The sequence below is a fragment of the Aythya ferina genome, assembly GCF_964211825.1.
Source record: "Aythya ferina genome assembly, chromosome: 21".
NCBI classification, from domain to species: domain Eukaryota; kingdom Metazoa; phylum Chordata; class Aves; order Anseriformes; family Anatidae; genus Aythya; species Aythya ferina.
Genome location: NC_140319.1, coordinates 5,440,299 through 5,464,296, shown reverse-complemented (window position 1 = coordinate 5,464,296; position 23,998 = coordinate 5,440,299). Strand labels below are relative to the sequence as shown.

At 41.5% G+C, this 23,998-nt stretch overlaps 1 protein-coding gene across 19 annotated transcripts; it reads left to right on the top strand.

Annotated features, from left to right (window-relative positions):
- The first annotated feature begins 607 nt into the window (after positions 1-607).
- LOC311422199 (uncharacterized protein C1orf159) lies at positions 608-18,568 on the top strand. 19 transcript variants are annotated; one of them, XM_084495002.1, is made up of 11 exons: positions 608-745; positions 1,847-1,963; positions 5,547-5,702; positions 5,848-5,938; positions 7,929-8,004; positions 9,923-10,027; positions 10,946-11,011; positions 12,349-12,483; positions 14,541-14,566; positions 14,887-14,917; positions 15,808-18,568. In XM_084495002.1, exons 4-11 carry the CDS (start codon positions 5,867-5,869, stop codon positions 15,903-15,905), a joined length of 609 nt encoding a protein of 202 aa, XP_084351128.1. In that variant the 5' UTR covers positions 608-745; positions 1,847-1,963; positions 5,547-5,702; positions 5,848-5,866; the 3' UTR covers positions 15,906-18,568. The 19 variants fall into 19 exon arrangements, with proteins under 19 accessions (XP_084351128.1, XP_084351132.1, XP_084351140.1 ...); XM_084495014.1 differs by having other exon boundaries at positions 610-745; positions 5,848-5,942; positions 7,936-8,004; XM_084495013.1 differs by lacking the exon at positions 608-745 and adding an exon at positions 1,583-1,645.
- The last annotated feature ends 5,430 nt before the right edge of the window (positions 18,569-23,998 follow it).

The window sequence follows — 23,998 nt, the reverse complement described above, 5'->3', positions numbered from 1 at the left end:
ATGAGCGTTGCCCTGCGTTTCTCAAGGCTTCCTTGCGAGCCCAGTGCTTATCAGGAGGGTGTTATCAGGGTGATGCAAGGGGATGACATCAGGTTACTGGTGTGAGGTGGAGGGGCAGGGTTTGGCCATGCTGCAGCCTCTTTGTGTTCCTGTCCTGAGAAGTGTTTAATACAACATCTAATCGTTTTGTCACCATAACCCCTACTTAGTATAAGGCTCAAGAGACGAGCAGACTAGCCCTTGCTTCTCACTTCAACACCTTTTCCCCCCAAATTGACGTTTTTCCCCTCTGCTCAGCTCCTGAGCTACCTGCAGCCCCCCCTCACCCCATCCCTCTGGGGCGTCTGCGTCGCCCAGCAACCCTCAAAATGGCCGCGGCCGCGCGGTGCACGCCGGGAGTTGTAGTGCCAGGACCCTCCCATTCCTTTGCCTTCTCCAGGCACAGGACTCGCTTTCCCATGAGGCATCGCGCGCCAGGGGAGCGGCGCCGGCGGAGGCGCTGCGGGAGTGGGCTGAGGGAGGGGATTTACCTGCGGGGAGGCGGACACAGGTAGGGCGCGGCGCGGGGCCTGCTGGGACTTGTAGTTCGGCGCGGCGAGCCCGCTCGCTGGGCAACAGCGCAGCGGGCCGGCGGAGGAACTACAACTCCCAGCGCGCCGCGAGAAGGAGCGGGCAGGGCGCCGCCTGAGGGCGGGGGGTACGAAAGGGAACCTGCCGCCGGTGCTCCCGGGGGTCGCCCCCTGAGGTGAGGGGACGGCGGGGGGCGATGAGGGGAGCCCCGGGGGCTCTGCCCAACGCTGTTGGGGGTCGGGGGCGGGCAGGTGGGGGGCGAGGAGGCGAGGGGGGAGGCCTCAGGCCCGCTGCCGGCACCGGGCGCCCCCCTGAGGGCCGCTGGGCGCCTCCTGCCCCCGGCCTCGCCTCGCCTCGTCCCCGCCGCGTTAATTGGGGTGTGTGTTAATTAGCCAAGGCGGCGGGTGGTGTTTCTGGCGGTCTGGGGCTGTGGGTGGGTTTTTGGGGTGTTTGTTTTCGTGGGTAAAGCCTCGAGACGGCTGTGAAATAGGTATTAATTGGGTTGGTTTGGAGGGGGGAGCTGGTAATTTGGGGCCTTGAGTTGGTGGCGTGGCCAAGGGGGGCAGCGGCGCCCTGGTTGTGACAGGGAGGAGGTGACCGTCCCCTGTATCTGCCCTGGTGAGGCCAAACCTCAGTGCTGGGGAGGCTCAGATTGGAAATGAGGAGATATTCCCCCTCAGAAAGAGCAGTCAGGCCTTGGGACAGGTTCCCCAGGGAGGTGGTGGCATCACCGTCCCTGGGGGTGTCCAAAGAAAGGTTGGACGTGGTGCTTACGGTCACTGTTTTAGTGGGTGACGTTGGTTAGGAGTGTGATGGTTGGACCAGGTGATCTTGAAGGTCTTTTCCAACCTTAATGACTCACGTTTCCAAAAGATCATCCCCTGCAGTGTGTGGCTACGCCATGGGCAACCAAATTACACCCCTGTTCACCTCTGCTCACACTTCTAAAGACTTGTAACAGCAGGAGGTGTTACTGTGCGTTGACAGAGCAGCACATGTTGGCATTAACTACCGTCTCCTCTAGGTGTGTTCCAGGCATGTAACTGCTTTTGAAGCAAAGCCTAGCTCAGAGCAGGTAACTTCATTGTCTTGTGCAGGTGTGTCGTCTTAATTGTTGGTTGCTGGCGCATTATACAAACATTTGGATGTAAGGGCAGGGACAGTAGGTCTTTTCACAGGTGTATGGTAAGGAAGCTGGAAAAACAAGTCCTGCTTCAGCTTTAATTTAGGAAAGATTGTTGTAAGCGCAACCCGCATCTGTTCTTCTACTGTGCAGGTTTATTGTGAAACACTTGCAGTGTCAATGAGAAATTAGCAGTCAGCCACACATCATCAGCCTGCAGCATTACCCAAGGAAGATGCGGTGTTCTAGAGCATGCCTCTGAAGGAGCTGGTAAGTGAGGGCTTAGGCTGCTTTGTGAGTCTGCATTTTGACTTTTCTAATGCTTTGCTGTCTTATCACAACTAATTCAAGGTCACATCAGAATTAAGAAGCACCATGGCAGTGCGATGAGGGTGATGCTGGTTTAAACTCTGATTTGCTAAGTGAATTGTAAAGCCACCTGAAATTTAGGCAATGCATCTTTTTACTGCCGTTTTTTTCCTTGTACTTGAAAAAATTGCCTTGCTCATACAAAGCTCCTGCAACACTCAACGTGAGAGATACTGACAGTGCAACAGAGATAATAGATGCACAGCTGTATGTATCCAAGGTATAGACTTAAAGCTTCACTGAAGGACTTCAGATTCCAGGAGTGGGAGGAAAAAGTCATTGAGTGTTTAGTATTCATCATGAATTGCTTTCATTTTTTAAAAGGCAACGAGAGGAAGAGTTTACTTAGTGAATCTTGACATGCTTAGCTTATGTGTATTGTGGCATTTGAGACGCGAGTTGACAGTGATTTGAGATTTCTTTCTAATGTGGAGCTCTGGTGTGAAATACTAGTTTTAATTAAAATGTCTGTGTTCTCATAACTGTTGGCATCTCAAGCATAAATACGTTCTAATTTGGGCTCCAGTTTGTGCATGACATTATCTTTTTTTTTTTTTTTTCCTTACTCCAAAGAGAAAACACTACCAAACATAAAACATTCTCAGAGCTTGCAAATTGTTTTGCTGCGAGTGTCAGATCCTGATCAAACTCTTGTGCTTAATTTAAATACTCAAACCTCATCTGTCTCATTTGAGGCGTGGTTAGTCTTCAGTGTGTACTGAACATCTTAGAGGCTCTAGGGTTTTCACTTCCTAAAGTTTAAATTACGGTGAAATACATCATTCAGGTTGGCAATAAAGTGGTTCTGATTGACTTGTGGCTGGAAAGCAGTAAAATGGGTTGTTATTTCAGTGGTTTTGCAAGGGGAGAACAATTAACAGTACAAATCCCTACCTGAAGTTGCTTTCTTGTTTCAAAGTTCTGAGCTTGATTTATTCTTTGTGTAAGTCAGAAGCACTTTGCAGCCTTGCCAAGGTGCAGCACAATCGCTTTAGGAACACTAGATGTGTTTTTTCATATTACTGCAAATAAAGAATATGGATGCTTAGAGCTGTCTGACACCTTTCACGGGCATTACCCTAAATGAAAAAGTAGCTGTCTAGCGTTACCGTCATGGCCTGAATTCTCCCTCTTTCAGACAGATGTTATTTATATATTATCTTAAGGGCTTGTAATTTTTCCTGGCAGAAAGCGAATCCAGCAGGATGTGAAGAAGTGGTTCTGGGACCTGGATTAAAATGTAAATTGAGCAAACCCAACATGAGTTTAATATGTTTGGGAGTTTGAAAGCAGTTTGTTCACGCCCGTCTTCCTTTTCCTGCATTCAAAGCTGGTTCAACAAACAATGTATATAGAAAGCTTAAATATTCTGTCTCTCACGGGGTAAAAAATTTGATTTGAGAGCAAATAGATCTCATGTCCTATTTCTCCTGGAACAGCTGCAGGACATGTGTTCTAGTTTGTTACAACCAGTAGTGGCTGTGAACAAATATCTGCCTGTAAATGCAGCAGGATTGTTGATTAGTATCTTAATTTATTTTCAGAATGGAAGTGTAACCAATATTGAACTCTTGCTGTGCAGCTATTTTAATTTACAAACAGGAGGATCGGGTGGCTAGTTTCCCAAATACTTTCTTGTTTAGCATGACTTGCTCCTGAAAATAAGTGGTTTTTCTAGGTAACAAGAATATGCTTGTTTAAATAAATGTCTTTTTCATCTTTGTTCCTCTAGTATTTACAGATATTATAATAGTAATTGGGTATTGACAAAAATCCGTGCATAGCTTCCAAAACAATTTATCAGCAAATGTCTTTACCGACTGTAACTATTTACCCCGGAGGATGTCTTTCTCAACCAAGAAGCGGTATCTCACTTTGAAGGTGGGTTGTAGTGAACTGATAGGTAATCAGGCAAGCTTTTAAAATCCATCCATCCGTATGCAAATCCTCGAGATTGTTTTAATGTTACTCTGCGGGAATGCCTTGAAAAAACCCTCAAGTTGTGTTACTTAACTTTTACTGCAGTAGAAGGGCATAAAAAAAAGAAATCACCCCATTTTTTTAAAAGGTTAAATGCACAAGTTAAGGTTGCACCCATGTAAGCTAAAACAGATTTATCCAGAGCATTTATATAAGTGCTCTTATACTGCCGTGCACAAGGAAAGCTCTCTGTCAAACTGGATGAGTGCAGCGCCTGCATCAGCAGTCATTTACTGAGTCATAAGTGGCTTCTGTTCTGCTGAAATGTGCTCAAGAAGAAAGTGTTGCCTTCAAAGCTCTCAGCTAGGTGTTCTCGGCTTCTGGAGGTGCGCGCTGCGCTCCAGAGAGGTTGTCTCCTTTCATCTGCTGAGATGAGTTCACTTTTTTGTTAAAACAGGTGTTTGCATTTGAGGTATCTTGTCGCTTCGGGTATTGCTTTTTAAAAATATATATTTTCAGGCAGCGTTTTGTGAACCTAACTGTAGGATAGATATGTGTATCTCCATCCTTGCGATGTTTAAATCGAAAGGCATCGTGTCAGTGCAAGCTTTTCCTGCTCTCTTCAAATCCTCATTAGCTGGAGAAGTTACTTGTAACAGTAAAACTGGAGTGTGGCTTTCAGGATTTTCAGTCCTTGATCGTGAAGCTTTTAGCTGATTGCAGAGGATAATAAGGAGTTTTCCCACTGAGCTGGGCTAATCTTATTTTGAAGTTTAGGCACTGTGTGTTATACTTCAAGTGATTTTAAAAAAAGCTGAATGGAAATTAATCATAGGAACTGTTCAATGACTTCTTCAGCTAAACAGCTTGCCAAGGGTTACGATGCATATTTGAGAGTAATTTGAAATTCATCCGCTGGATTTTTATTTGACAGAAATAGTGACAAATGTCAGTCTGTGAAATGACTCACTGAAGAGCTTTTCCCCACAGCTGAAGGCTGCCTTTCCTCTTATTACGCTCCAGAGAGAGGAAGTTGCCTGTCCCCTGTTTTATTTATTACAGGAAAGACTTTCTGAAGCTGCCAGGTATGCTAGCTGCGAGCACTGGGTGTGGTATCCAGCAGTGCATTGACCAGAGGCTGGGCAGGTGCTGCAGTGCTCAAGGAAGTGTCTGAACAATGCAGACCACGCATGACATGGCGCTCCTTAGCTTAGGAGAACAATTTCACAGGTGTGGGCCTTCTCCAGGTTGTGTGGAGTTATAGGTGGAAAGCGGAGGGGGAGCAAGGCTTGTAGCAGTGTTCTCTTCCACATTAAGGAGGTCTGTGTTCAGGCAGTTGAGAAATACTGCTTATTAGCAGACAGACTTCATTAATGCTTCATGGCTGTGCTGTCATGGGAAAAATTAATTGCGGTGTTGCCTTTTCAAAGTGGCGTGTGCTCTCTGTCCTGATACAAATCCATCACAGTTCAATGCTGCAGCCAGAGGAGGCTGTATCTGCGGGAGGCTTATCAGTGGTGGTGCCAGGCAGTAACTGTTCTATTGCAATCACATTGATTTTCAGATCCTGGGTGTGGAACAGCCTCTGCGTGGCCCAGTTTGGAGCAGACTGATAAGGCTCCTTGTTCCTTAGCAACCGCAGTCTGCCATAGCCAGAAATCTGCCCTTCTGCAGCTGGAGGGAAAACTCTGAATGTCTCAAATCTGTGTCTTGAACCAAGGTAAGTCATCCCCCCCAGCATATTTAATTTAGAGGCCTTTGCAATCAAACAAAAGGAATGTCTTGGCAAAAGTTCCCTCGCAAAGGGAAAGCTTAACTTCTCTCATTAATAATTCATTCCAATTTCTTTCCTTGTTCTTGTGCAGACCTCTGTCTTTCCGGGGCATGGAGGTGCCATATGTCCTTCTCTTAACTAGGCTTGTAGCAGAAGTTGCCAGCAAATCTACTGAAAGTTCGGTAGGTACTTGCTGTTTTTGTCATGCTGGGAGCTATACGAACAGAAGGATCAGATTGCTTTCTCCTCACGTTGCAGTTTATGGAGGCTTTCTGATTAAACAGAAATGAACTATACTAGCAGTCATTAACCGAAGCGTTTACACGGGGTGAATTTGCTATGAGGGCTGATTGCCTGCTAAAGCACTGAATTCATCCCAGTCATATGCTTGTAGGCTAACAGGGATGCAACTGGCAACGCTTCACACCATGGAAAAAAAAAAACAGCCTCATGATCGAGAAAACACTTGTCAAGCTGCTTGGTAGTTTTACTACAAATGCTTAAAAACATGGATACCAAAATGTGAACTTTTCAATTGACTGAGGAGCTCTGTCACAGAAAAAGGTCAAATATAAAAATTCTGCTTTCAGGAGAATCTGATCAGCAAAGTCTTAAGGTCTTAAGACTGTAATCTATAGGTCTTCTGGTTCTTTGCACTAGTCTACCTCCCCGTGATGTGCTAACAGTGTGAAGTCAGCCTTCTAATTTCAGTTTTGACTGTCCCGACTGTTTCTCCTGGTAGCTTTGATCTTTGTCACCGCTGGATTTGATGGATTTTGCTGATTAGCAGAATAATTCTGACTGTTCCATGTTGGGTACATCTAGGCTATTTATATGGCTGAATGTAGATCAGTTCTTGCTACTTCTGGCTGAGAATACTTCATCCTTTTTAAGACTGATTTGACTTACTGCATTCTTTAGTGGAATGTACCTATAAAACTTAAAGGCATAAGAGTCTTGTGGTTTATTTTGTACAAATTCAGAGGGAGGATATACCCAAGTCTTCACAGGATGGTAGTAATATCTGTCAAAAGAACCACTTTGTTTGTAACAACCATTTATCTCTAAGCTTCTGTCACAGCTTGTTGTAATTTGTAAATCATTTTGAAATAGGCTTTTATATAAAGAAACAACAGAAGTAAGCTCTACATGCCTTCAGGTTATGTGAAGTTACTCTTTTATGTTAAATGTTGAAGGAAGAAGCTTTTGCATCTCTGCTGGATTGCTTTGCCTTATGTAGATGTTATCATCAGTTGTAATATAGGTGTTCAATAAAAAGCGTGTGTTTGCCAGTCATTTTGCCAATAGTATGTCCCTCGTTTGAGTTCACTTCTAAGTATGTCACACGTGAAATTTCAGCTCCTGCTTTCCTAATAGTATTGGCATCCTAACGTTAATACAGCGTATTACTCTATATGTAAATCTACTGTAGTTTAAAGTCCTTGTAATGCTCTAAAGAAGTTTTGTGAGAAGAGATTTCAGTATAAAAGTAAAACTCTTCAAGATGAAGTGGAAGGGGACATAATTAGTGTAGTTGCTCAGAGAATAATTTGTGCAAGTCTCTGGTCAACAAAGGGGAATTAGCATCATCGTCCCCTTTGTCTTCAGCACAAGGGCAACTTGCTGGGTTATTGTGACCTGGGAAATATCGAAGTATCTTCAGCTCTTATATGTTGCCAGAAGGTACAGTGGTCTCATTTGATTAGCTATGATGGAAGTACTTCACCATGAGTATTTCTCTTGCTCTGCTGATTCCTACCAACCCTGTGTCCTAGTGACTGTTTCAGGGCTTGTTTCATCAGTGTGCAACCACTGTGTCTGCAGAGAAATGATTTCTGAGCACATCTGCTAGGGCATCTGGTGCTGTGGGAAGGATAACTCCATGTCTGAACTGTGCTTCACTGAAGAATTTAGCAAATATATTTCTAAATCAGTTTTCTGAGGCTTTGTCTAAGGACAACAGTAGTCCATACATTTGTTTTTGAAGTGTTAGTTTGGGCAGCAGCTGCTGTGTCAAAATCAGCTTAATGGTGCATCTAGCTTGTTCTCTCATAATGCTGCTTAATGCCAAAGGAAAAATGCTTAGTTCCCTATGTTCTCTGTAGATGTTCGTTGAATAATTTTTGAGAAGTTGAGGACTGTGGGAAATGTGTTGTGATCTTTTTTCCTTAGGTTCCAGAAGCAGAATGTTGTGTGGATACGTTGGATTCAAACAGTTCCTGCCCAGTAACCAACCAGTGCAGTCCAGGTATAGTGTGTCATTGCTTAATTAAATTCCAGATTGTTTTTCACAGTTAAGACCAAAATCCAGCACATTACTTTGTTCGTAGAAGAAAGAAAATAGCTAGTTGAAGTTTCTGTTCCACTATATGTACAAGGTAATTCTGATTATGACTCTCAAATGTTGTCATCCTATGGTAAGGAGCATAGGTGGCTATTAATAAAGCTATATGCTTCATCTCTTTTTATTTAGCATGCAGTTGGCTTATGTAAGAGCTATTGGAAGTACTTAAAAGTCCATAAAATGGGCATAAAGAGCAAAACCGCTGTAATGTATGTAAGGGAGTGGTAAGAATAGTTTCAATGTTGTCTAGTTAGCACAGAATGCCTCGTTCTTCCTCGTATAATTGAAGTAGCGGCTTTTCTTCCTAAATGGAATTTAAACTTTTTTTGTCATTCTTCAGCAGTAGCAGAAGGATGATCTTTTTTTAATACTGCTTTGTTTAAAATTGGAGTGTAAAAGCAGGAAAAGGGCTTCAGAGCCCACAGTAACGAGAGTTAGTGATTTAAAAACTGGGACACGTTTCTGGGTTCAGTCGTTTCCTTGTGAAGGTTGTTAAAGCATTTTAAGCCTGTCTAATTTTGCTGCCTTGTTAGCTTTAACTGTTGCTTCATTACTGCATTCATTTCTGTTCCTAAATGATTTTAGACATGGCATAAACAATTGCCTCCAAGTTACAGGAATGCATTCTCTTAAGTCTTACTGTAAACTGATAACCTACCAAAATCTTTGGTGTCAGATAAGGGCCTTGGTGCTTCCTTCTTATTACTGTAGAAAGTCTTTGCCCTTATATTGGGTCTGTTTGTGTTTAGATTAAATGTCAGATGTAATTTATTACTGTGGGCATCAAATGTGCCGCTTCCCTCTAAGGAAAATGTAGTAGCAGAGCTGTTTTCAAATCAGCACCTTACTAATGGTTTGCTTTATGGGATAATTGATACCGGTTTGGCTCAAGGCTCTAGAGAACTGGATTTTAGCCAGCACAGTAAGTTTTTTGCTCTAAAATGTAGACTGTAATATGATCTAGTTGGAATATCTTTCTAATCTTCATGTCTTGAGTCTAAGCCTCAAGTGAAACCACTACAGCTTTATTTTATTAAGTGAAGTTGTTATTGAAGAATGTGCCCTAACTTTTTTTCTTATCAAAGAGGTAGCAATATGTGCATTTAAACAGAAATTGAGAGACTGGAACATGGAAGACACTGAAGACGAAAGTTTAACCAGTTTCCAGCCTATATGGTAGGGTAACTGATATAAAACACTCACCATCTGTCACAGAATAGTTTAAACAGGCTTGGGTTCTTCTTAAAGTGAAACAATTAGCACAATACTAGAGAACACTGAGGCACAGGAGAGATTGCATCACGTGTCTTTAGTTTGGCACTTTTCAGTTGATTGATTATGGGAACGGCAGCTTCTTTCATCCAGGTGTGCTTTCCTTAGCATCTTTGTCCCTGCCTACTTCAGTTTTTGCTCCTGTATATGACAATTAAGTTCTGTTTCAACAGTGTATGACCTCTGAAAATCAACATAAGTGATGCTTTTTTTTTTTTTTAGTGTTGTTGAGGGTAGTTACATATTGTTAAACACAGTGTTTTTCTCAAAGCTAACATGCATGAAGCAGCGAAAGGAGCTATGTTCAAATTGCCTTCTGGGAAGTTTTGTTTTTGCTTGTAACTTTCTCCATTTTGCCCCTTAAATGGTTATGTCTGTTCTGGAATAAACGCTTTAAAATGAAACCTCTGAACTTGTGGAGCTGGAGATGTTTGTAACTGGTAGACTAAACCGGTGGAATTTCTGTCACTTCGACCTCTCTCTAAAGATCAGGAAATATCTCTGCTGCTTTTGTTGTTTTCAAGCATCTGTACGCTTTGTTCTTATGCAGGTTGTTACAGACGGTGGAACGAGGATGGGAGTAGCAGCTGCATTAAGTGCAAAAATGAAACTCTTCCTGTTACATCTTCTCACAATCTGACTGATTGCAGAAATGGTGAGTCACTTATCCCGTTATTTTGATGGGTGTCTTTTGGTACTGAGGTCTCTTCTTGCATGTGTTGTCCAAAAAAGCTGTTCAAGAAGACATCAAGTGTTGCAAAGTTTTCCCCCTGACCTCTCCCTTCGGAAAAGGATTAATTTTTCAGAGTCCTAATGCACGTTGGAGGCTTTGAACCTATAAATATATACCTATATAAAACCTATAGAAGCTTTGGAATTCAACTGTCAGAAACCATTCAGTCTGGTGGAACCATTCCAGAATCTAGAAGAGAAAAGAAGTCAAAAATCTTGTATATTAGGCTACCTCATCTGTGAAATTGAATGCAACATCTTAAGGAAAGAGAAGAAAAGATAATTAGGCCCCATGTAAGCTCTTAAAATAAAGTCCATAACATCAAAATGATTAAAGTTACAAGCTAGGACCTGTATCAAATAAATACAGTGAACACTGAATTCTGTGCATGCTTTAATCTCTGCTGTCAGAAAAAGGCATTTGCTGTAGGCGTTTGCTAGGGACTTTTCCAGAGAACAAAATAGCTCAGGCAGTACTTGAGCTCCTTGAAAAATCTATATTGAGAAGGCCAGATTCATTTTGTACGTGTGGTTTTTGAGAGGTGAGATCTGTTCAACTCCTCCAAAATTTTTTTAGTGCAAGAGACAAGAAACTTGATCTAAGCCGCTGAGAAATGCACCAATGAATTATTCTCTTTGGACAGATGATGAGTATGATGATGCCCATTTACTTTGTTGGAATTCTTAAAGGTGATATTAAGAATGTTTGCTTTTTAATGGGAGAAGTCAGGATTCTTGTACAATTTCAAATAACTACTAAGAAATATAATAGCCTTTCACTAAGTTTTTCAACAAATATGTAGCTTTTACCAGATTTTACTTTAACTTTTTTTTATTACAGCTGGTATCAGAGGGATGAATTTCCAAATGAATATAAGCACCGTAACTCCTTTCATGCAGAACATAGGTGAGTGGCTAGAAATAATGATCAGATGCAGGCTTCATAATTATTCACTGCATACCAGCACTTCCATGACATGGCTTTTGGAACAAGTTGTAAAATACTTATTTCTGTAGGACAGGTTTTATTCCAAAGGTGGCAGCCATTCTTGCTTGTTCTGCCTTGCTTTAAACAAGAATCTTTTATTAAGTTTTAAAGCTCAATTTTGAAGTAACTGTATTTTACTGTATGTTCTTTCATCCTGTCCTAGTGATTTTTCAAGAGGCTTTCTGGTACAGATTGAGATGGTTATTTATGAAACCCTGTGACTTGAATTTTGAAGCTTATGCAGCAATTTGTTGTCTAATCCCTAAAAGAAACATGTAACACCTGTTAAGTGTCTAAAAAAAAAAATGATTAGCCTTTCTCTAGATTGATTTTCATGTTTTTTAATCATTGCTGGCCAGTCACTTCTATTTAGTCTCCTAAAAATACTTCAACACGGGTGAAAATAATGTAGGTTAGGAATATTTTAGATATCCTACTGAAGTGAGCAATGATGGTATGTGATGCCAAATGATTTGCTATTATACACGTAGGGTGGGTGCTTACAACCAGTGCTCTTAAAAAGGAAAGCTAAACAGCCATGTCAAACTTGGATGCTGCTGATCCCTTTCAAATATTTGTCCTGTAATGTGCATATACTTGAAGCATTTATTGCTGTTTAGACTGGACTTCTCAAGCAGAGCTCGTCTGAGATCTGTTTTTCCAGTTTGTCTGCAACAAGATCATTAGCAACTTTTTTTTCCTAAAATACCTGCTCTTTTATATCATAACCTTAAATAAAGCAACAGTAAAATATATAGGCATTTTTGGAGGCAGGAAAGGGGGGAATAGAGGTAGAGGGGAGCACCTCTTGCTACTGTCTGCCTCTTTGGGATAGTTTCTATATCAGTCATTTGTGGAACACACAATGCTGTGTGTACTGTACTGCTTGTGTAATGTCTGTTGACAAGTTCTGTCTTTATTCCTTAAGTGAAGTCCCCTAAAATAACAATAGTAGTGTTGAGTGCCTGCCAGCAGTGGTTGTGGAAGTTACATAAAAGAAAAAGAATAATGGATTAAAAATGTCTGTCTTCAGGAAAGTAAAGACTAAGACGCTTTTGGGGTTGGAATGAGTCTGGGGAAATTGTTCATATAAGGAAATTAGCATTGGATGTTTCAGTGAGATCTGTCTTTATTTAAAGAAAAAAACTACACCACCTCTTCTGTAAATGTGAAGAAGCTGATCTGTATCTTCTGCTAAACTCTATTGTTAGAACAGATTTCTAGTGAGTAACAGTCTTTCCTCTATTTTTTTTCAGGGGGCCCAGAAGTGGCAGCCTCTCTCATTTTAGGGACATTTTTCATCAGTTTATTCCTGATTCTGTCTGTTGCTTCTTTCTTCTACCTCAAACGTGCCAATAAGCTTCCTAATGTTTTCTACAGAAGAAACAAAGGTAAAATACCTCTAAGTAATTGTGCATTTCATCTCAACTGTTCTGACCTTTGCTTGGTTTCTTAAAGTTAAAGCACTGACGTGAAGTTTAAGGGGTTTTTAACCTATATAGCTACTATCATCTCTTGTTTATCTAAAACAATGTTAACTAATGCAACATTTTTCTTGCTATGTGCTTACAATAGTGTTATGTTTTCATTGCAATGCAGAGGACGTCTGTTCTCAGTCTAAGCATGCCTAGGTGCATATTAGACAGTATCTCTCACTAACCTAGGTGTTTCTGTAGCTTTCAAAGATTTGCTGGAGTACTATACTTGACGTTAGTTGTCACTGAATGCTAGGTATCTGATTTTAAAAAAAGATATCTAGGCTTCTTGCTTACAGGGCATTTTCAGACAACTTGTGCATTTCAAGACACAAGATGTCAGACACGTATAAAGCCTCACAAAAAGCTGTTTCTTCTTGATTTAGAGCAAAGGAAACTGTAGCACTGAAGGGTATCATATTTACCAGAGATGTGTCAGCAGCAGGAGAAAGGGAGTGGAGTTTGAGGTTCCCTGTTATTGCACTACTCAGTCATCTGTGTTTGCCCTCTCAATGCAGGATCTCCTGGGACTTGGAAAGGCAACTGCCTGACGTGTTGGGTTTTTGTCTTTTTCTTTTTTTTGAAGTAGACAGCCAGAGCTCTTCTCTTTTTAATGTGATTCATTCTTCATTTCTTTAGTTCATGTAACTGAGAAATGAAGCCGTGTAACTAAAATGCAAACAGCTGAATTCTTTGTGCCAAAGTGATTTCAGAATAGATAGGGAAAGAACACCTGGGGTGTTCTTAGCCATAGGGCAGTAAGATTTTTATGCAGAAGAGTGGCTTTTTCAGATGCTTCATTTTTAGTGAAGTGGTTCAGTGTCTCCACACTTGTTTGGTCTTCAGTTCCTGGTAGTTGGTGAGCAAATCCTGCAGAAGGTGACATCTGCGTTCTGCTTGGTGTTTTGAATGAAACTGAGGCTCATTTGAGTGTCCATCTCACTCCTTCTACTCAATTTCTTTGAATCATTCCTATGACAACCTCCATCACTGCATTTGCTGTGTTAGAGCTCCTTCTGTTGAACAGAAAGCTGTTTACTGGTTAGGTGTACTAAACACAGACCTCCTGTAATTTTCATTGATGTCTTGCATGACAAGTCCAAGCTTTCCTATTCAATAGAAATCTTTTTAAAAAGAGGGGAAAAAGATGGGTGGAGCAATCAATTCTGTTGTTTGGCTAAGAATGTTGCATCTAGCCCTAGCAACCTAGTGGCATGCCACTGTGGTGTTGCTTCGTGTAGAAGTATGCAACAGTAGATACCTAACGTCTGAATTGATCGGTGCTACAGGAGCTGCCAGTATCCTACTGACTGTCAAATTGAAACCTCTAGGTTGCTTTTGCATGTGTCTTCAAGTAAACTTCGCTGGGACAAGATTCTACCTCGGTTTTTAAGTGTGACAGCAGAGCTCTGAGGCTTCAGTGATACTGACTTCCTCGTTTTGTATTGATAGTTCACTTTGGTCCAGCAGGTTAAAGCATTCACACCCTTCTTTGAAGGAGAAGCATTAGAAATATTTATCTGGCTTGTTAACGCATCAGCTTTCATTCTGTCTAGGCGATTATTACCATGTGCCCCATAAAGGTAGCAACCTCTTGTAGAAAAGGGCTGTATCTTTCACTGCTCAATCACTTTTTTACATTCTCTCTCTGTTAGCTGTCTCAAGGTGCTTTTTATTCCTACTGAAGCTTCTTCATATTGAAGAGATACTGCTGTGGTTACTTTCTTAAAAAGCAAAACAAGTCGTTCTTGGAGACCTTTGCAGCCCTTTATTTCGAATCTTGAAAAGAGTCCTACAGACAATGTATCATACTAATGGGATTTCTGAATGTTCTGATCTGTTTTGGCGGTCTTTGATTTAAAAAAAAAAAAAAGTGTCACAATAGAACTATTCTGTTGCAGACATACATTTTTAAAAAACTATCAAGTCTAGCTTTCTAGATTAATGATGGTTAGTCTGTCTTTCTCTTTCAGCATCTGTTCTCCAGCCTAGTGAAACAGTAAGTAAATTCTCTCCTTCCGATAAGAACAAGCAAACGTAAGACATGAAGTAAACATTAAGGTGAAGTTGCAACAATTCGTTAAGGAGCTACGTAATCTGATGTATGAGAAACAAGTGAAAATGAGATGTTTGGGGTAACTGGGAAAAAGTGTGAAAGATGAATACTCACCATATGGATTCTGTTGAGTTACTTTCTCTAAGAAAGACTATGTAAACAGTAAATATTGTTGGAACCTTAAAATTTCCTGTATATTTTTTTGAATAAAAGACTGAATAATAAGGTGCTTTCTTTGACATGATCATTCTTCTGTTATGCAGGCATCCATGATACCTCCCCCTACTTCTTCAGGTGAGGAATTGTTCTCTGGGGCATGCTGCTATAAATATTTTACCTTTTAGCTTCCCTTTTGTGCGTTTCATTACTGAAAAGCAGGCAAACTGTGTCAAAATAATATGCTAAGAATGATATGCTTTTTACAGCAGGTGAAAGTGATTACTTGTAAGGCCTCGTATAGAACTGTGGACTCTGTTGGGAGCACAGAAACCAAATGAAGAATATCCAGATCTTTTTGATGGGATTTATTGCTTTAATTAATGTAGGCATACAGTACTGATGGAGTACTTTACTTTAAAATAGATCTTCAACTTCTCAATTCTAAGAAAAGAAGCCTTACAAGTAGATGAAAAAATACTTTGCAAAGAGTATTGCAGTCTGGGACTCATTTTCAGGATTGGAATCTTCTTCACAATGCCAGGCTGGTACATTTTCAGGCTCACTGATTTGAAGCACATCAATTTCTTGAAACAAGCGACACAGACTGTTTGGAATATACCATTTTTTTGTGTTTGTGGCATATGGGTTGTTTGTTCTCTTTGAGAAGGTAAGTTTCTAATAAGCATGGGACTTTGTAAGAAATATATTTCTGCCTGAAAAATTAAACAGTAGCTTGTCTGTCTTCTTTCCAAGTCTCCATAATTTCAACCAATAAGTATTACTGGGAAGTTCATGCTCTAATGTACTGTTTTAGACCAGATCTTCATAATCCAATAGCAAAAAAATAGCTTTTTGGTGGACTTCTGTTTGTGTTGCTTTTAGGTTTGTCTTTTGTTTTTCTTTTTAAGGCGCAGAATGACTTTAGCCACTCAGGAATTGTTGGATGGCATGTGGTGGTATGAATTAGTGATAAAGGCATGCTTTTGCAGCAGGTGCTAATGATGTTTCTGTGCCCACTCTTTCAGTTCGGAAGCCACGATATGTCAGACGAGAACGGTCGCTAGTGACGTCTGCATCTGCTGCTATCATCTCTTCTTCTGAAACCAGGGTCAGCAATGTGTAGCATTCATTCTTGACCGAGGACTTTATAACTGCTCACAGTGTCGAGAAGAAACTCTACTGAATCTACTGAAGTGCCAGGAAAATATCGCAAGCAGCTGACCTAAACGGAAGCCAAATTACTGTGTCGAAGGGTTTGTGCCAAATGTTAACAGAGAAATGAACTAACGCAAAGATACCGAAGGCAGGATACATCCAGTTCTGTGAACTGCTTTGGTGATCTTGAAATGCACTATTCCAGCTCTGTGGTTTCATTTGTCTCCCACAGATGCTATGTTTAATCTTTAAAGAATCTGTCTGTCTTTTGGTACGCTTTCAGTTTTGGCAAGTTCTTCCCGTGTTGTGATGTGTTCTGTGTCCCCAGAGCTGAATGTCTTGGTGCTGCAGGCCAACACAAAATACTGGGAGTACTCAAGGGTATGGAGCTGTTTGAAGGACCTACTTGTAACAGTTAACACTAAGTGCCACTGCTTTGATGTTTTAGGACAATATAACAATACTTAACATGCAGTATCTTTTTGAAGCAAAAAAAAAAAAAAAGGCCTTCTGGAGCATCTTCTTCAGCCTATGACGTAGCTGACCCTGGTTTTTAACTGTGACTATAGACCTGCTATCCAGATCCTGTTGTCCTTGATACTTCTGAAAGCTGTGGTTTATATAGGCCTGTTCCTACAAATTCTCACACTTTGGAGGGTTTTCAGATGACTTCAGCTAAAATAAGGACTAATAGAATTAAAAAAAACATTTGCTATGGCTTTGTAACTGATAGGCTGCTATGCCTGTCCTGCAAAGACCGTCTCCACTAATTTACTTCCTTCAACACAGCAGTCAAAGGGAAACCAAAAGTCTTGCAGGGTATCTGTGTAGCTATTAGACATGTCACTGAGTATCAAGATGAGTTGGAGAAGCCAGGTGAATTTCTCCTGATGCAATAAGGGGTTTCTTTTGTCAAGCCCTACGTTAACATGCCTGACATCTGCAGGCCAGCACCTTATGGCAGAGTCCTTGTTTAAAGTGCCAGCCTAAGTAGCCCCCGGTCTCAGGTGCTTGTTCTTGCCCATCTTATGCCAGCTGAGTAGCCATTTAATCAGGAAATTGAAGGAGCTATAAAATAACTTTCTTGGCTGGGTTCTCTCACCAAATTGGTTCCTGGCATGGTTAAATCTGTTGCCATGTGAACGCTTATATCAGCACAATGGGCACAGTAGTATGGGCATGAGAGTGGGTGACTGGGGAATGACTGAAAAACCTGAGGTTGCTAAATTGGTTGAAGCATTGCTGCTACCATATGGGAAATGATTTCTAAGCAGCTTGTGCATTCCCACCTACCTGTGTTGCCTGTCTTGGTGCAGCAGGAGCTCTGTTATGGGTCGGTACTCCTAAAATAAATTATTTTGAAGCTTTTCACCATCAGCCAGTGGCATGAACATAATGGTCAGGAACTGGAACAGTCAGTTCTCTTCAGAAAATGTGAACAGAACTGTCTTAAGCTGATGTGATACCCATATGGAGAGTGCAAACCTTGTGATCCAGTTCCTTCTATCTGAGGTTGAAAGCTTATTCAAAGGCAGAGGAACAGAACTGGGATGGGCAGGGATATGAATTGTACTAGATAGGCCTGTTCTTGTATAAATTTCTGTGCAGTTGTATGTACGGGCAGAGATGCAAGTACAAGGTAACAAGAGCTCTTGTAGCATCAAACAAGCTAGGGCAAAGACTGGGGATAAAGAACAAACCATGAAGAGGCACCCCACCCCCAAGGAAGCAAGGGGTGAACAAATAAAATACCAACCAACCCTGAATTACTGCATGGAGAAACCGAAGATCACCTTTCTGTCACAATGATGTTATCAAGCTTTTTGTTCTACTGGGCAAAACTAAAGACAGCAGACAATGCCAGTTGAGACACTTGGCTTTCAATACGAAATGTGCTTAGAGTTCCTATGTTCCCAGTTCAGGAAGTGGCAGTTCTGTCTCTAATTTTGATGTCTTTTTTATCTTTGTGCTGCTGAGATTTTTCCACAGGTAGAAATTGTTTGGAGGTCATAGGTTTTTCTTGAACTTAGTTGCTGAATATTTTCTTAACCTTTAAGGAAAAGGAGTAACTATGCAAATAATACAATGCCAAGAAACTGCACCTTTTGAAAGCAGGGAGGTTCTGCTTGCAAATCTGTCAATGATCGTGCATCCTTGTATTGCTTAGTTGCTAAAGTATTCTTTCTCCACATAAATTATTGAAGGATCATTCATGTCATTGTACTGTCTGAGCTCTATCTTACCATCAAGTGCATATTGTAACTGAGTTCAATGTCAAGTGTTCAATGCTCTAACTTCTGTGTGGTCATGTCTTTCCTTAATGATAGCATCTCTTCCCCTGTTTGTATTCCTTCCTCCAGCAAACTCCTTAAATGCAGCAGATAAACTTCACCATTTTTTGTTTCAGGAACTTTTCAGCTTTTGGTTTTGCTGTCTGACTGTCTGATGCAGTGGACTTGTGATCTAAACAGTTTTTTACTCATTTGCACTGTCAATTTAAATATATGATGTGTTTTGGTTTCCGTCTCCCTCCAAAATAACATATAAAATTGGCTTTAATGAACCCTGATATTTAATGTATTTGTGTATTTTTAAATTGTGCCAAAATAAACATCTTTTGAGCTTTTGTAATGACTGTGCAGGTCACTTGTTTCCTTTTCAAGCACAAAATGAAGGGAGCAAAATTAACACCTAAAGCAGATCATTGTTTCAGCTCATATGGCGTGCTACCTCCACCAGAACTGAAACTTCAAATACCAAAAAAGGGAGAGGTGAGTCTGAATGATCCTGCCCAGTTCTACAGTAGGATAGCCAGGCTGTTCATCTGCAGCTCGTCTCTGCACCTTGAAGTAATATTTTGAGTAAGTATTTGTAATGGTATATAACAACATGACAAAAGCAACTCATAATAATTACCTGTAGTATGCCAAAGTAACTCTTCAGCAGAGAAGGCAGCTTTAGTAAATGACTTTTTTTTTTTTTTTTTTGATGCTGAATATTTAAGAACACTGACAGATAGCAGGTGCAGCAAGAAAAGTCTAAAAGAGAAGGCTACTAAACAGTGCCAAACATACCAGAAGTTGAGATCATCAAGACAATAACATGAATTGAAGGGAAAGTGATGGGTTTGGGGATTCTTGGTCTTCCACATCTTTGCTTTGGAAAAAAGTGTTTGTTATTCCTTCCTCTTCCTTCCCCTTCCCTCTTTGGGTACTTGGTACTGTTGTTGGGCTTCTTTTACTTCCTTACTCTTCATACTAACGTATCTTGTGCTCTTAACTGCAGTTGCCAAAACAATCTGCAACAACAAGAGCTGAGCCAAAGGAAACCGGGATGCTGAGCCGTACAGCCTGAAACACGGGTAGTTAAATTTGGCAACCCTCTTTTCCCTCGCAAAACGAGTTGAGTAGCCTCACGCGTGAGAAAGATGCTGCTTTTAGTGAGGCATGCTGTTGGGGAAGGCTAAGCCAAGTGCTTTAATGACTACTGTGCGTGCACTATGAAAAGTCTAATAAGCTTGGTTGTCAGAGCCAAGGTGACAGCGTAACACACGAGGAGAAATTGACCTGGAAAATTGTCCCAGTGGGAGAGGAAGACTTGAAAGTGGATTTGTCAGTTAAATGGGCTCTGACCACCGTGCACACCAAAATATAGCAGCCTTTGGGAAGAGGAAGTACCAAGTGTCCTTGCCTCTGTGCCATTAGTCACCTGGCTGCATCCGATAGATGAAATTGGCAGTAAGTGAACTGGGGAGAACCGTAAGTGGCTGTGCAGCAACAGGGAACAATTCGAGGCACATTTTGCACACCTGAGAGGAGCTGTCTCCCAGACACGACACTGTCTGAAGGTGAGTGCGCCACAGATGGAAGGCTGTGGCAATCATTTCTCAAAATCACAAGTCTAAAACCTCGTGTTTCATTAAAAATCTGATATCTAGCTATAAACCCTCCAGCAGGCTGGCATCATGTGCACGAAGAATGGAACAGGATGACATCGTATACAGATACTCTGAAGTATTTTGTCATACAGCTGATATGTACAAACTGTATGAAGTATGCTAAATTAAGTGATAACACTATGTACAAACAGAATAACTTAGGTCCAACCCACATTCATTTAGGTATTAACAAAATCTCATGGAATTTGTCCTTAGGTTTCTTCTCATATCTTCCTATGCATTTTTTTTTCCTTCTCCTTCCCCCTGCGTCTGCCTCCATCCTCCATCCAAAGCTTATTGGGAGCATTGCATGGAAATACACCTGGGGCTATGGGTTCAAGCCTGTACCTTTGTGTGAATAAGTTTTGAAGGCTAAAAGCTTTTAAACCACAGAAGAAATAGAAGGGGAGTGGGGGGAAAATAGCGTGGGTGGGTGGTGAGATGGGGCTTAGGTGCTAATTGGGGAAAAACGAAGAAGATTTTTGCACTCTTTGTCCTTCTACGGTTACACAGGATGTGGTCTGACTTGCGTGGGCACAGAGAATGTAAGAGTGAGAAAGAATGCTTCAATTGCCACAAAAACTTGAGCCTCTTGACTTGAGATCTGCAGATATCTGGGTGGTGAGATCCAGCTGTGTGTGACTGTGTGGAAACGCTGTCTGCTACAAATGGCTGAGCTTAGCAGGAAAGCGTAGCTCTGCTGTGGCAAGCCAGTGCCTGCAATGATGTGATAGTAGCTTCAATTAAAAAAAAAATAAAATCTGGTCCAAGTGCAACTTTTTAATTTGGTTCTGTTTTTTTACGTTGTTTGAAGGAACACTCTTAAGATATAGTCGCTATCTGACGTGTGCTTGTGCTGCTCTTGCCACCAGCACAACTTGACACGTCTAGAAGCTGCTTTGCATTTTTGTCATTTATTTTTAATGCTTCCTGGTGAGGAAAATGGTGAAATGATAAAGTGCTTGTTATTTTAATAGCCTTGCCATATTTTTATTGTGAGCACTATTCACATAATCGCATTTCTTTTTTTTTTTTTCAGGTGATTTCTGTTCCTTTGGCAAAGCGTTAAAAGTATTTTAAAACCCCAATTTCAATAACAAGTGATGCAGCTCCAAGGTATTTGCTGCAAATGATTAGGTCTTTATCATTTAGGTGACTGTAGCAGGACTAATATGGACGGGTTTAGGCGTTAGATCTGTCATACTCATTTTAGGATGGCTGTCGTTTATAAATAAGTCATCTGTTTTGTTGCAGTTTGACATCCATCGGAGCAGAATATTCTCTTCTGCTTCTCAATCCCCGTCCCCGCACGAATGCCGTCAATTGGAGTGGAGTGTTTGGCTTCCTAAAACACTTGAGCTCTTCCAAAACATTGTAGTGTAGTTCATCAGCTCGTCAAGGTTACTGTGACTTGATGTCAGTGCTCGTAAGACTTTGTCTCTGAATTTCTGATGGCAATTACTCCCCTTCAAATGCCAACACGGAACTGTTCTTTCCTAGAACATGATCTCTTCTTACAAACTTAAGCCTCATTCTGCGACTTTCTCCCTGTGATCTCGATTGTGTTCGTGCTTCGGGTCCCCAACATACAGCCAACATTTGCACCCACTCCTTATGATATGATGAATTCTTAGACCTAAGTGAAATCTGAGCCTTTTAGTGGGGATAAGAGAAAGGGAGACCCAGAAAGAGTTTATTTTAAATACGTGTGCATGTTTGTAAACTGATGCTAACTTTAAATGGTGCTTAAACAATTTTTGGCAGAGCTTAAAAGGAAAACAAAGAAAAAAAACAACTGCAGAAATATTTTTAGTGGTAATTATGCTGAAGGTAACAATTTGGGAATAGGTTAACTGTGGAGGTAGATCTTGTTTGCGTTCAACTTTATGAATTACATAATGAACAGCTGCTGAATAATGTATTGAGAAGTTAGTCATAAGAGTTGTGTTCAGGACCTTAGCTGGCTGAGGGCGCTTGCCATTAGATATTAGGGAAATTTTTAGGGAAAAAAAAAGCTTTTCATCAGCACCTGCTGCTGATTTAAATAAAGCCCAAACCACTGCTGACTGCAGGCTTGTGCTGCCTGATGTTGGGTGTGAAAGGAGCGTGCCAGTCCACTTCCACCCAGGCCTCCAGGTCTGGGATGTTTGCTAGTTTGGTTGATATTGCCACCGTGTGCCAAACTGCAGATGCTTCTGTTGAACCTTTCTGGCTTGATGTTCTTCTCTCCCGTGCCCCAGCCTACCTGTTCTGTGCCATAACTCCAGCAACCCTTGCCAAAGGACAACGATGCCGAAATACACCTTGAGGTTATTCCATCCTCACAAACAGGAGTTGTGTTATGTGGCAGCAGCTGTGTGTGTTCTGTTCTGCTTGCTATAATTTGTCCAAAAGGAGGACAGCAGTTTTTTTTCTTCAGGCCAGGCCCCGTTCGAGTGAAACAGATGGAAGTCTAAAACAACTTGTAGACGAATGAATCACGCAGCGCAGCAAAGGGCTGCCTCGGATTTTGGAAGCATGGCAAATGGATGAGATAATGCTTGTAAACATGTAGTAGTTGATGTAAGGTATATATCCTCCGTAGTAAAGCCATCAGTTTTGTGTGTTAGGCTTCCAGAAAAATGGGGTGTGTTTAAATGCTCCTGCCTCAGAGCCAATGTGATATTACAGGGCTGCGTCAGGGAGAATTTGGTGTAGTGGCTCCATCACACAGGGACTCGGTGCTCTACCAGGTAGGGTTTCTTTTCCCTTTGGCTTTCTGATTTTTTATCCTGGCTTCTTCCAGTTGTGCTGCAGCTAACAAACAGCACAGGTAAATGAAAATTAACATCTCCCGAAAGCCATAAAATAGTTTCTGTGAGATGGGAACACACTAGCTGGTGTTATAGCACACTTCCTTTCCCTATATTGCATCCTAACACTGTCTGTATCCTAAGTCACCCCCGACAGTATTTTCCCAGTACAGTTGGCATCGTAGCAGATCGAGAGGCAGATGCTCTCAGCTAGCAGGGCTGGTGCTCAGCAGGAGCAGCCATTTCCTCTTCTGTGCCTGAGCTGAGCTTAGGATGGGTATTTTCAGGAGATACTGCTCACTTCTGGTCCCAGTGCTTCGGGTAAGGAGCATGAAGAAGGTAGAAGATGAGGAAAAATAGAGATAAAAGATAAGATCCCCCCTCAACAGCATTTTTTTTTCTTCAGATGAAGAGAAAAGCTTGTACAGATTTCCTGTCACTATTATCACAGGCTATGCTGGCAGGTACATAGTTACTTTCAAAAATAATCACTAGTAGGGAACAGCAGCATGTGAATGCTCTGTGGTGTTGACCATGATGCACTCTCTTTGATTTTAAAGGGAAATAAAACCCCTGAGCTTCTACTTTTAGGCCTTAGCTGATGGGGTGGGTGTTTTATTTTCCTTTTTTTTTTTTTTTTTCCTCTAGTTTGAATTTGGAAACAAATGATGACTCTTGTCCAAGAAGGCATTTTTGTGTATTTTTCAATTTGTGCCAGATATTAGCCTGCTGCAGACTAACACAGTCCCACCGAGAGAGGCTTGGGAGAACAGATGCTTGTAATCCGCCCGTTCTGCTCTCTGTAGCACGCTGCTGCCCTGCTAGGAGGATTGGATCGTGCCTATTGCATTCAGGGGAAAAAAGGTGTGATTTGTGTTCCCCATCACCTCCCCCTGTTTCTGTGTGAAAACTGAGCATACATCACAGCAGGCAAACATGAAAAAAAAAAAATGTAGGAGAGACAAAAACGGCTGTTAGCCGTATTTCAGTGGTGTTGGCTGGACCTTGACCTTTAAAATTAGAGCCGAAGCACAAATCAGGCACGGCAGCTCAGGAATTATGGATGAGACAAAAGATTCCCCAGGTCCTGGGACCCCTATCACCGCAGAGTTATTTTCAGCATGACCTTATCTGATAAGGGCAAGTTCACACAGGTGCCACCCGTCCTCCAGCAGCCTTGCTGCCATCCTTACTCTAAGTGAGCAGGATTTGAAGGAAGCCTCCTTGAAAATCCCTGCACAACCCTTTCTCTCCGAGCTGTTAGCATCGTGCTGCCTTAGCTTGCTCGGTTGCCAGATGAAGGAGATGGAAGCTGGGCGACAGCTGATGCAA

What these genes read in the sequence shown, in the direction of transcription:
- LOC311422199 (XM_084495002.1), top strand. Translation starts at nt 5,867, where the DNA reads ATGGAGGTGCCATATGTCCTTCTCTTAACTAGGCTTGTAGCAGAAGTT. An exon ending in TCCTTTCATGCAGAACATAG is followed by an intron (nt 11,012 to 12,348) that starts GTGAGTGGCTAG and finishes ATTTTTTTTCAG; the next exon opens with GGGGCCCAGAAGTGGCAGCC. An exon ending in TTTCTACAGAAGAAACAAAG is followed by an intron (nt 12,484 to 14,540) that starts GTAAAATACCTC and finishes TTTCTCTTTCAG; the next exon opens with CATCTGTTCTCCAGCCTAGT.